Below are 11672 nucleotides of genomic sequence, written 5' to 3' on the forward strand. Positions count from 1 at the left end.
CCTAGCGCCTTCTGGCAACGTCGTGGGGCTTCCGCACTGGACACGGTGGGACTTGCTACAGTTGCGCTCGCATGTGCAACGTGGCCATTCTACCCAGATGGAGAGCGAACAATCACCAAATCAAACCATGCCCTGCGTAATGTTAGTACACGAGGTCACTTTTGTATTCTCCGAGCCAGAGCAATGAGTAGCCAATCGACGCCCCAGCGCCGACCCGCGTTTGCCGGCGAGCTCCGGACCGATTTTCGGCGTCACGTCAACGCGACCGCGTCACCTCGGAGCCGGGGCACAGGGCCGTCCCCGTCGTCGTCGGTCCATTCGCGCCATCCGTCGACGGCCGACTCGCACTCGAGCGGGCACCAAACCACGGAGGCACCATACCGCCCGCTCGGTCTGCCCGACACGGATGTTGCAATGCTCTCGGACGAGCGCGAGTCCGAGACCAAGCCGCTCGAGCTCCACGACGACTACTACACACACCTTTGGACCACCGACGGGTCGCGTCTCAAGCGCCTCTACTTTGGCATCACGGGTCTTCTCCTGGCAATTTTACTCGGTGTCGTGCTCGCCTTCGTCGTTGACCAAGCCGTGCACGTGGCGACAATCTCGGTGGACGATGTTGACGAGATGGCGCCCCATGACGTTTTCAAGCAGCTGCAGGCCGTTGTCGACCACTTGGCGACGAAGAAGATGTGGTACGACTGGATCAAGCTGCCCGGGGACCTCCTCATTCGCGCGCTCTCGTGCCTTGTGGTGCCGCTCGTCTTTGTGAACGTGACTGTCGGGATCGCAGACCTTGTCGCCTTGCACAAGGCGACGCTGGTCGGCTGGCGCATGGTGTGGCTCTTCCTCATTACGTCAATTTTGTCGGCGATTCTCGGTGTCTCATTGGCATCCATCGTGCCCGGCAGTGTCTTCCGCGTCGAGTCGACCGCCTTTGTCGGTGGCGCCAACGGCCGGAACGGCACTGCGATCCCGGCGCGGCTCGCGTGCAACAACGACCCGAGCGTGAACGCGACCAACTACCTCGGGGTCGACAGTGACGGAACCATGGCGTGCCTTCCGCGCGAGAGTTATCTCAAGCTTGTCGACGTCAACAGCGTCTATCAGCGGGCGTCGACGTCGCCGCACGGCGTGCACAAATCGGCGAGCCAAGTGGTATTTGACCTCGCCGACGAGCTCATTACCGACAACCTTGTCGGCGCGTTCGTACAAGAAAGCGCGCTCCTCAGCGTCGTGGTCCTCTCAATCCCAATCGGTGTCGCCCTTGCGTCGCGCCGGCAAGGGACCAACCCGATTTTGGATTTCTTCCGGCAGCTCAACGCCATCTTTCTGATTCTTGTCGGCTGGGTCATCAACTTTGTGCCGGTCGCGATCATTTTTCTCGTCGCGTCGTCCTTCATCCTCCCTGACGACCCGACGTTCCCGACCAAGCTCCCGTCGATCCCTGCGGCGGCGTGGGGTGATACGACGATTGCGCTCGATGCGAATACGCTCGCGACCCTTCGAAGTCTCCTCAAGATGGCCATTGTGCGTCAAAATTCCTTCTTTGACAACTTTGGCGCCGCCGCCCGTGCGATCGGAACGCTCGTCGCCGTCTTTGCAACAGGCACGGCCGTGCACTGCTACGCCTTCTTGCCGCTCCTTACGTTCCTCTCGACACGCCGCAACCCGATCCCGTACATTTTGCAGCTCAAGAAGCCGCTCAACTTTGGGTTTGGCTCGAGCTGCTCCCTCGCCGCCCTCCCGATGCTCATCCAAGCGATTGACAGGACGCGAAATGTGTCCCAGCAACTCACGCGCTTCGTCGTGCCCGTCGCCACCGGTATTCACATGGACGGCGCGGCGTTCTACCTCGCGGCGGGCTCGGTCTTTCTCGTGCAGTCGCAGCCGACGCTGGTCGACTTGACACTCGGAAAGGCCGTCATGATCACGCTCACATCCATTATTACTTCTTGGAGTGTCTCGCCCGTGCCGCACGCCGGTCTTCTCGGTCTCATGGCGGTCTGGAATGCTGTCGTGAGCGATGTACCGCCCGCCAACTTTGTGTGGATCGTCGCCATGGACGTGCTTTTAGACCGGTTTGCGACGTACATGAACATTCTTTCGAACGCGGTCGTCACGCGCATCATTGCCGAGCAGATTGACGAGACGTACGTCGACGAGCAAGACCGTCTCGGGCACACGAATGCCGACGACGACAGCACGCCGGTCCTCGTACATCGACCATAACCAAAGTCGCCGTGTGTTGATTAACTGTGTGAATAACTTATTGGTTGACGAACGTGCGTGGGGCGCAACACTATTATACCAGTAGCAACGGTGTCAACGCCGTGGAGACAAAGCTTGCCCGATCGAGCTACTTGACTTAATCCTTGGTACCGCGCCTTTGCGCCCGCTCGTTCATTGGTAAAAACATATGTCCGGTCGCGTGATACATTGAGACCACGATGCCAACCGCCACAACAATTAACTCACCAAATAACTTCCTCCTCTATTGACTCGTCGGTAGCGCGCGTCCAGCAACGGCTTGGGACGATCTTTTGGCTTCAACTCCAGTTTCAATCAATACAACGCAAGACGACTATCATATTTGTACAGTTCTCACGGCTACTCGCTCAGGTCTAATCAATGGGTACGACATGGTATAATCAGTGGGTGCGTAGTAGTATAATCAATGGGATCCACCACGAAATGCAGATAGAGACGAGGACGCGAATACGACATTGAGGTGTCCCTTTGCTAAAAAGAGGCAAGAAATTTACATTTTGAAAAACACTGTCCAACGGGACGATCGAGATGGCGACAAGCGACGCATGGACCAAGTGGGCTTTTCTGGCGCTGGCAGTCATCACGCTGGTGCACTTGCTGCTCGAGGCGAGGGGCGTATCATGGACTGCGCAGACAGTCCACGCGACCTACGTCCGATCGGGCGTTGCGCCCCACGGAATCCTTGCCGCCGCCGACATTGACGCGCTCCACGCCGCGCACGACGCCGAGCTCTTGCGTTTGATCGAGTTGAACGTTTATTGCCGCAAAGAAGACGACGTGCTCATTCCATGGCACGCGCGCAGTGCGCGCGACTTACTTCGGCGCGACAGTCCGCACAGCGCGATCTTGGCCGAGCTGCGCAAGTGCCCTGCGGTCGATATTTACCTCAACACGGGGGTCCGAGACCACGGGTATTGCGAAGACGCCATGGTGTACACGCTGCATCTGCAGTCGCGCGCGATTCCGAAATGGGTCCTTGAAACCACGTTCATCGATGAGAACGGTGCAGGATCCACGTACTTTGAGCTCTGCCCGCGCTCGGCAATTCTCTTTATGAACCACTATTGGGAAGGCGTCCATGAGATGCCGTTCTTTCCGTCGACCAAGAAGATCGTGCTCATGCCCAACGTCGAGATGGGCGAGTTGACGCCGGCGCACTACCACCGTGTTGACATTGTCTTGGCCAAGTCGCGCGACGCGTTCAACCGCATCTGGGCGTGGTGCGCAATATATTCTTTGTCTCGCACAAGGTGCGATCTATGGTTCTGTAGGTACAACCAAGACAACAACAACCCGCGCGGCGCCAAGGTGCTCTATACCCAGCACACGACGAGCGACGCGACGGTCTTGATGCGCAACGCGACCACGCACATGACGCCCAAGGACTTTGGGCAGCTCAGCGTCGTCCACGCCAACGGCAAGAGCCCGTTCAAGAACGCGGGGCGAATGCTCAACTGCTGGAAAGACCACCCCGAGTTCCCGGTGCTGCATCAGTACTCGAGCGACGATTGGTCCAACGGCACGTTCAACGACCTTTGGCACGGCAGCCCGCCGCCGAACGTCGACTTTCACTTTGGACAATATGTCTCGTCGATGGGGTTTGCAAGCATTCTGCACGACGCGACCATCATTGTGTGCCCCAGCGCGATGGAAGGGTACGTCGCATCGCCTACAATGCATTCCGAGTTCATGGCGTGTATAGATTCGGCCATTACATCAACCAAGCACGAGCGGCCGGCGCCCTCGTCGTGACCACCGATGCGCCGCCCATGGACGAGTTCGTCGACGACGACTCGGGTGTCCTTATCCACGGCATCACGCCGTGGGCAGACAAGGCCACGATGGGCCAAAACATCGTCTTTGAGGTGCCGATTCGCGCCATTTGCGAAGCCATTGAAGACATTATGGCCATGGATCCCCGCGAGCGGGCGCGCCGGGCTGGCAACGGTGTTCGCCGGTACTTCAAGCAGCTTCAGTTTTTTAAACAGAGTATGCAGACGCTTCAGGCCATGGTGCAACTAAACTAATACTAGTAGAATAGAATATCTTTACAGTCTGTCTGCCCCAAACACCATATTTCCTGCAGCGTCGTCAAAGCCCCTTTCCCATGAAGTTGTTGGCTGCCCATAGTATCAACCGGTCGTGGAAGTTGACTCGCAACCACATCAGCGTAGGACCCTCCAGTTATGCCGTCTACAGGTTCAATGCAACCAAGACAAGGTGTCTACAGTATATATCTTTGGCGGTCGGGAGAGTTGATGTCGCTGCACGGAGCGACGTATTCCAGCTGGAAACGATCCCGCGTTGCAACGAGTGGATGGCAGCGCCCGCGGTGTAGAGGTACGCGTCGCCACTGCGTTGGGATTGTCATGGTTGCCGCGTTACGCAACGCCACGATCCGCTGGCCTATGGACTTGTTGTCCGTACTATTCTTTCGAGCACTGCGGGTGTCTGTCACATGATGATGCCTTTCTTACTGGGAAGATTACGGCGAATTGGCTCGGCAAGCGTATAGACATCAAGTCGACCCTTGAGACCGCCTGTTGGTGAGCAGTGTGCTCCATATAATGTTTTTGTACTCGACACGTGCAATGCCTCAGTGCAAAGAACGAAGTCGTCATGGCTTCATGCGTGTCGTCCGACAGAATGGATGCACCTGCCAAACCCTGCGCAGTGACACACGCCTGTGACGACAAGTGATGCTCCCTTGTTGCGATATCTCATTAATGTTTATAGGGAATTGTGCTGAATTGACGTGTTCAAAGCACGCCTACTTCCATCATTGTGAGTAAGAAGCTATAGAGTTGAGGGACCTGCCACAGTCTGAGGTGACAACCATGGGTGACACCTGGTGCTGTTGCACTCTCCTCCACTCTCATGACCAAGACTCTCTCGGCAATCAATGGTATCCCTCCGTTTCCCTCAGCTCGAGACCTCCAAGAAGAATCAAGCGAAGACGGATGCATCGTGCAGCTTGAAAAGCGAGGGCTTCCTCGACCAAAGCGACATGAGATCAGAGATTAGAGAAAGTCTTCATGACGCCTGGTTGGCCAAAATGAAGAAGGACAAGAGACGGCTACCGGTAGCGGCACTTCAACTGACCCAGTGCATGCATTCTGCAAGTCACGGATGCCGGTTGAGGAACCCACTGACCGTGCCTCTCTCCTGCGACTCTCATATCCGCGCCACTGTTGCACTTGCCATTCAACGCACGGCAAAGTAGCCGCAATAGCTCACAGCAGCACGTCCAACAGCACTGGTCGAGCGCCTCTACACACCAAATCACAATTTCCTCTCAACACGTTCAATTGGGTATCTTGTGTGTGACAGCATCGCCCATGCAAGTACACTCCCATCTTCCTACTACACTCTCCTCTCTCGCATTTGCCGTTGTATGCGATGGCGACTGGTAGAGATGACGCCGGGTGCGACCGCCAGATGGAGAACGAGCCACCGTCTTGTTTCATTAGGTTCACTTTTGCATTTCGCAGCCGACGCGTCCATGTCGAGCAACTCGTCGCAGCCCCACACGCGACCGCCCGTCTACCGCGGCGAGATCCGCACCGACTTTCGGCGTGGCGCCACCGCGTCGCCGCTCGCCCCCGAAGTCCGCACCGACTTTCGCGCGTCGGCGCGTCCCCAGGCGACGCCGCCCCACGAGGCGCGCACTGATTTTCGGCGCACAGCCACGGCGTCGCCCGGTGTGAGCAGCCACGGACGCGCATCGCCGGCGTCCACGAACGGCGGTCGCCACCCGTCGAGCGCCGACTCGATCTCGTCCGGGCACTCGAACGAGCCGCACATGCGCAGCATCCACAGCAACCCGCACCACCCGCCGGCGACGATCCCAGACGTGCCGCACCTCGAAGGGGACGTGGCCATGCTCTCGAGTGAGAACGGCTTTGACGGCAAGCCCCATGAAGGCAACGACGAGTACTACGCGTACCTCTGGACGATCGAAGGCGCGCGCTACAAGAAGATTTACTTTGGCCTCCCCGGGCTCGTGATTGCGATCGTGCTCGGTGTCGTCCTGGCCTTTGGCGTCGACCAAGCGACGCGCCTCTCGAACCTCTCGCCGGACGCCATTGACGCCATGCCCATGGGCGACGTCCTCACTGAAATCGCATCGTACCAAGCCAACCTCGAGACGAAAAACATGTGGAACGACTGGATCAAGCTGCCGGGCGACATGCTCATCCGCGCGCTCTCATGCCTCGTCGTGCCGCTTATCTTTGTCAACGTGACGGTCGGGATCGCCGACCTCTTCCGCCTCAGCAAGAGCAAGATGGTCGGGTCGCGCATGGTGTTCCTCTTCATCACGCTGTCGCTGCTCGCGGCCATCGAAGGGGTCCTCCTCGCTTCGCTTCTTCCTAAAAGCGTGTACCGCACCAAGTCGACGTCGCTCATGACCGGGAGTACGACCAACAACGGGTCCATTCCAATGACCATGGGGTGCCCGTTGAGCCCATCGACCAACCTCACGGGCTTTGTCGGTGTCACGTCGAGCGGCGAGATGGCGTGTATGGCGCGGGAGACGACGCTCGCAATCAACGATACAAATGCCGTGTACCAGCAAGCGTCGAGTGTGAACGCGACGACGCAAGGCCCGGAGCAAGTCTTCTTTACGCTCATGAACGAACTCGTGACCGACAACCTAGTCGGCGCGTTTGTTCAAGACTCGGCGCTCGTGAGTGTCGTGGTGTTTGCGATGCCGCTCGGGGTCGTCCTTGCGAAAATCTCGCACTCGAACCACGCGATTTTGGATCTTTTCCGGCAGCTCAACTCGATCTTCCTCATCATGATTGGGTGGGTCATCAACTTTGTGCCGATCGCAGTCCTCTTCCTCGTCGCGTCGTCGTTCGTGCTGCCCGAAGACCCCACGTACACGAACCCATTGCCCAAAGTGCAAACCTTCTCGAAAGCCGCGGCAAACGCGACCGCCGACACAATTCTGTCGCCGGCCGAGGCCGCGCTGACGCTCGCGTACCGCCAGGCGCTCCACCTCATCATCGTGCGTCAAAACTCATTCTTTGGCAACTTTTCGGCCGCGGCGCAAGCCATTGGCGCGCTCACCGCCATCTTTGCTGCTGGCGCGTTGCTGCACTGCTATCTTGTGCTGCCAGTCATCGGCTTTCTCACGACGCGCCGGAGCTTTTACGCCTACGTGTTTCAAATCAAGAAGGCGCTCCACTTTGGCTTTGCCTCGTCGGCGTCGCTCGCGGCGTTGCCGATGCTCATCCAGGCCATCGATGCCACCCGGACAGTCTCGCAGCAGCTCGTGCGCTTTGTGACACCGGTCGCCACCGGTATTCACATGGACGGCGCGGCCTTCTACCTTGCGGCGTGCACGGTGTTTTTGATGAAGTCGCAAATGGCCAGCGACGACGTTGGCGCCGACGCGTTTGGGCTCGGTATCGGCAAGGTCATTCTGATCGTCTTTGCTTCCGTGATTACGTCGTGGAACGTCTCGCCGATCCCGCACGGCGGCCTCATTTGGGTCACGGCGGTGTGGAACTCGGTTGTGAGCGACGTGGCGCCGGCCAACTTCGTGTGGATCGTCGCCATGGACGTGCTTTTGGACCGGTTTGCGACGTACATGAACATCATGGGCAATGCCGTCGTGACGCGCATCATTGCCGAGCAAATCGACGAGACGTACGTCGACGAACAAGACCGTCTCGACTCGATCGACGACGCGACGCCGCCGATTGCGATCCCGACGCGGTCGTAATGTCCTGTACTACTAAAAGACAATTATAACCACAGTACCCAAAACCTCGTCGGATTACACGGAGGTATTAAGACTGTACGACTACAACTTATACACCATCAACACGTTTCACTTTGTGTTGTTACTACTGTTCGGCATGTGCCATGTTTAAAATGAGATAGTCTGGAGATGTGGCCGACCGGCGGCGCATCCATGTCCCCAATACTAGTATCACGGCTGGTCAAGGCGAGTGTCAAGGCGGCAACGGCAGCGTATCGCTTGAAGATGATACACAGCAAAGAGAATGCCAAGACGCCTCGGAGCGCAAGAGTTGCTGCTTGGAAGAAGCCCTCCGCCCGAGGACGATGAGTGAGCCATTGGTGGCAACTGCCGAATCCAACTCACGAATCGACGAGAAGTCCGAAAGTAAGCCTAATTAGGACAAGAGCCCACGTTGAAAGCTGGGGCCAGTTATTTTTACCGCTGCTGCAAGCATGAGCCTCCGCAGTCAGGCCCTGTGGGGCTACCGCCGCCTTGTCCGCGCGAGCGAGAGGGCCTTCGTCGGCGACGTCTACGCCATCACGGAGGCGCGCAAGGCCATCCGCGCCAACTTTGTCGAGAACCGCGCCGAGACCGACACCGAGACGATCCAGGCCATGGTCAAGGGCATCACCGAGGCCGAAGATATGCTGCTCTTCAACATTGTACAGGGCAAGAAGAACGAGTCGGGCTCGTTCGCTGTCAAGCTCACGGACCCGCAGAAGAGCAAGATGCGCAAGGACGAAGAGATCACGGCTGTGACGCCGACGACGGTCAAGACGCCCGAAATCACGCGGTCCTGCGCGACGGGCGACTGCCCTGCATAAGCACGCCTGTACAACCCATAATAGATGTGAGAACACGTACGAAGAGCGCCTTTGCACGGCCATTGTGTCTACGCGTCTCAGTCATAGTCTCGTGCAACGAAGCCAACTCACGGAGCCTGGCTGGCACGACACGGTGCTTCCAACGAACCTGTGTCAAGCCACCTGATAACAACGACGCGTGGGACAATCACGTCCACGGCGCCGGCAACTCAGACGAGCCGTGCGCCTCGGTCTTCGGCAGACTACCACCCGCCGTATGCGGCGACGTTGATCTCTACGATGCAGCTCGGTATGCAGCGATAAGCAATCAGTTCTTAGAGACAAAATATCGCGCGGTCAATTAACTTCACGTGGGCGACAAATAGTTTACAAAAATGGGCGCCAACGGCCAAGCGTCGGGCATAAAATAGAGGCCACATTTAGTTGGCGGCGAGGGCGCGGCCATAGTAGGCGTTGAGGAGGTACCGGCCCGTGAGCATGTCGACGACGGTCTGGAAGGTCGACTTGCGGTCGGCCACTTCGTCCTCATCGTCGCTCTTCTTCTTCTTCGAGGAGAAGTCGTCGTCCGACTCGAGCGCGGCCTGCGAGAGCCCAATGCACGCGATGAGGATCGAGACGAGGAGCAGGATGTAGCGCAGCGGACACATGAGAGCAAAAGGCAAAGTGAACGATCTTTTCGTAGTGCCAACGTCGTACGATTTAATATCGCAGGCTGTAAGAGCACTGGATGTTTGTATGCAAGCGAGTAAAATAAAGATGTTTGAATTTTGAAAAATAGAGATATTTGTATGGGCTCTGGACTTTGGACACGATGGACAAGCATTTTATTTTATTACTACGAACGAATGCGAAGCCGCACTAATGCAGTTCGAACCAGACCCAATCAGATGGGCGCGTACGCAGAACGCGCTGCGATTGGCTGCAAGATGATTTCGAACGGCCAATACAATGCGAGAATGCACCGGAACGAACCGAGGAAGACAGCCGGAGAAGCGCCATTTTCGCTGGATGCATTGCGATGGGGAAGAGTCGGGCCAGTTGCAGGCAAGGGCGCCAACCGACCGACCGAGATGGAGCGGGTTTCAAATGCAGCTACAGCGGCTTTGAAGTATATTACGACTAGTAGTATCCGTACTACGACTAGTGCTGGAGTAGCGAAAGGGAGTGTAGAAGAAGGCGATGCAATGTGAAATTGTTCAAAATGGAATTCTTGAAGTGGACTAAACTTCCACCGACGTCGTCGGTCGTCGCACTCATCCTCGACATCGCAACTTTTTGCCGGCAATGAGCGAAACGGCATGTCGTTATCGTCACACCAAGCCACGACAGTGCATCGTAGCTCATCCTCCATCTTTGAATCGCCAGAGATGACGCCAGCAACACGAGGCCTCCGCCTGGTGCGGCTGGCTCGACGAGCTGCCTCCGCATTCTTCGTTCGTCCCTGGATCTTGGCTTCGATAACACACACAAGGGTGTATATCGATACACCAATGCAATTTTGTAGTAGATTACAGTGAGCTATTGACAACGCGCACGGCGTCTTTGCCGAGCAGCGGCTCGAGCACGTCAAAATTGGTCGCAACGTGGAGGTCACTAAGCGCAATCGGCAGCACCAAGTCGTTCTCGAGCTTGGTATTGCGGTACGACGTCCGGAGGAGCTCATCTGCGCTTGCGAGTCGCTGGCGCAGAGTCTCGTCGTCCACCTACGACGCGACCTTGGTGCTGATAGGCAGTCAATAAAGCATACCAATACATTTTCAAGGTTGTCCAGCAGCGGAAGGAGACCACCCGAGGCTTCGAGAAGGTCGACGGCTTGGCGTCTATTGAGGCCGCCAGGAAGACCGGGCGTCTTGCCCCATCGGTCGCCGCAGAGCGCACGAATATCGGGCTGCAAGAAGGGCTTGCCGCCGTGGAGCATGGCACGGACGTCCTTCTCCCGCAGCACTTGGTTGCGCGAAGGCTTGAGGACCGTCACGGTCGAGCTTTGCACGAGCTGGAGAAAGTCATTGTCGTTTGATACAATCACTGCGTTGTAGCCTTGGTCCACGCAAGCCTTGGCGTATGACGCAATGAGGTCGTCGGCCTCGACGCCGGGCACACGGGCGATCGGAAGGTTGAGCGCTCGCAGTGCCGCCGTCTAGGTACATGAGTAAGCAAAATGAATAGCGCCAGATCTCTTGACTGTACCGTGAGCTTGAACTGCGGCCGAAGGCGAGGCTCCATGGGCTTGCGCTCCGACTTGTACGCTGGGTTTTCCTTCTTTCGGTCCGTGACCTTGCTCGTATCGAAGAAAACGACGATGCCGTCCGGCTGCTGCGTGAGAACGAGGTGGCGGAGTCGCTGGAGGAAACGCACCGTCGCGCCAACGTATGCGTCGTTGCTACCGAGAAATTGTGCGTTAGCCGCAAGTTGAAGTCGGACGTAGTACTGCATCATCGGACACGTTGGGTCAAACACAAAGTACTGGAGGTTGTTGCCATCGACCAAGCAGACGGTCTTGGCGTTGCGGCGGCCTGTCGACAGGACGACACGTTTGCTCGGCTCGGTGGGCGCTGGAAGCTACACAGAGAGCGCACATGAGGCAGGCGAGCGCGTCGGTTGGACGTACCGAGGTTGGTGGCTGCCACCAGCTGCGGAGGCGGGCAAACAGGTCTGTAAGCACCGAGAACTCGCGCGCTGGCGCCTGGAACCGCTGGGCGCGCATGGCTGGTCGCAGCGGAGCATGACGGCCGGCCCGCGTCAGCGGCAACGCCCGGCGACGAAGTGTAGCGAGCATCATCTTGGTGTGATTGATTGGTGTTGTGCACGAATCTTCGTCGAAGTAC

At 57.6% G+C, this 11672-nt stretch overlaps 6 protein-coding genes across 7 annotated transcripts; 4 read left to right on the forward strand and 2 right to left on the reverse strand.

The window, feature by feature from the left end:
- Positions 1-160: 160 nt before the first annotated feature.
- Positions 161-2284, forward strand: SDRG_07405 (hypothetical protein). The gene has a single exon (XM_008613236.1). The coding sequence runs from the start codon at positions 184-186 to the stop codon at positions 2230-2232; it is 2049 nt and encodes a 682-aa protein (XP_008611458.1). The 5' UTR covers positions 161-183; the 3' UTR covers positions 2233-2284.
- Positions 2285-2799: 515 nt separating this feature from the next.
- Positions 2800-4298, forward strand: SDRG_07406 (hypothetical protein; the record flags this gene model as incomplete). Its single annotated transcript, XM_008613237.1, has 3 exons — positions 2800-3488; positions 3543-3926; positions 3974-4298. 3 exons carry the CDS (start codon positions 2800-2802, stop codon positions 4296-4298), a joined length of 1398 nt encoding a protein of 465 aa, XP_008611459.1.
- Positions 4299-5563: 1265 nt separating this feature from the next.
- SDRG_07407 (hypothetical protein) lies at positions 5564-8120 on the forward strand. The gene has a single exon (XM_008613238.1). The coding sequence runs from the start codon at positions 5666-5668 to the stop codon at positions 8000-8002; it is 2337 nt and encodes a 778-aa protein (XP_008611460.1). The 5' UTR covers positions 5564-5665; the 3' UTR covers positions 8003-8120.
- A 314-nt stretch (positions 8121-8434) lies between these two features.
- SDRG_07408 (hypothetical protein) lies at positions 8435-9204 on the forward strand. The gene has a single exon (XM_008613239.1). The coding sequence runs from the start codon at positions 8476-8478 to the stop codon at positions 8845-8847; it is 372 nt and encodes a 123-aa protein (XP_008611461.1). The 5' UTR covers positions 8435-8475; the 3' UTR covers positions 8848-9204.
- Positions 9134-9526, reverse strand: SDRG_07409 (hypothetical protein). Its single transcript, XM_008613240.1, has one exon. The coding sequence runs from the start codon at positions 9492-9494 to the stop codon at positions 9267-9269; it is 228 nt and encodes a 75-aa protein (XP_008611462.1). The 5' UTR covers positions 9495-9526; the 3' UTR covers positions 9134-9266.
- Positions 9527-10320: 794 nt separating this feature from the next.
- Positions 10321-11663, reverse strand: SDRG_07410. 2 transcript variants are annotated; one of them, XM_008613242.1, is made up of 5 exons: positions 11456-11663; positions 11276-11406; positions 11035-11227; positions 10601-10984; positions 10321-10550 (listed from the first exon to the last, which is right to left on the reverse strand). In XM_008613242.1, exons 1-5 carry the CDS (start codon positions 11624-11626, stop codon positions 10356-10358), a joined length of 1074 nt encoding a protein of 357 aa, XP_008611464.1. In that variant the 5' UTR covers positions 11627-11663; the 3' UTR covers positions 10321-10355. The 2 variants fall into 2 exon arrangements, with proteins under 2 accessions (XP_008611464.1, XP_008611463.1); XM_008613241.1 differs by having other exon boundaries at positions 10595-10984.
- Positions 11664-11672: the final 9 nt, after the last annotated feature.

The sequence above is a fragment of the Saprolegnia diclina genome (genome assembly GCF_000281045.1).
Source record: "Saprolegnia diclina VS20 unplaced genomic scaffold supercont1.21, whole genome shotgun sequence".
Lineage (NCBI taxonomy): Eukaryota > Oomycota > Saprolegniomycetes > Saprolegniales > Saprolegniaceae > Saprolegnia > Saprolegnia diclina.

Bases quoted from the DNA above. Each gene is read 5' to 3' on its own strand.
- SDRG_07405 (XM_008613236.1), top strand. From the start codon at position 184: ATGAGTAGCCAATCGACGCCCCAGCGCCGACCCGCGTTTGCCGGCGAG.
- SDRG_07407 (XM_008613238.1), top strand. From the start codon at position 5,666: ATGCGATGGCGACTGGTAGAGATGACGCCGGGTGCGACCGCCAGATGG.
- SDRG_07408 (XM_008613239.1), top strand. From the start codon at position 8,476: ATGAGCCTCCGCAGTCAGGCCCTGTGGGGCTACCGCCGCCTTGTCCGC.
- SDRG_07409 (XM_008613240.1), bottom strand. From the start codon at position 9,494: ATGTGTCCGCTGCGCTACATCCTGCTCCTCGTCTCGATCCTCATCGCG.
- SDRG_07410 (XM_008613241.1), bottom strand. From the start codon at position 11,626: ATGATGCTCGCTACACTTCGTCGCCGGGCGTTGCCGCTGACGCGGGCC. The intron at 11,228-11,275 runs GTACTACGTCCG...ATTTCTCGGTAG, and splicing joins CCAACGTGTCCGATGATGCA to CAACGACGCATACGTTGGCG. The intron at 10,551-10,594 runs GTATGCTTTATT...GTCGCGTCGTAG, and splicing joins ACAACCTTGAAAATGTATTG to GTGGACGACGAGACTCTGCG.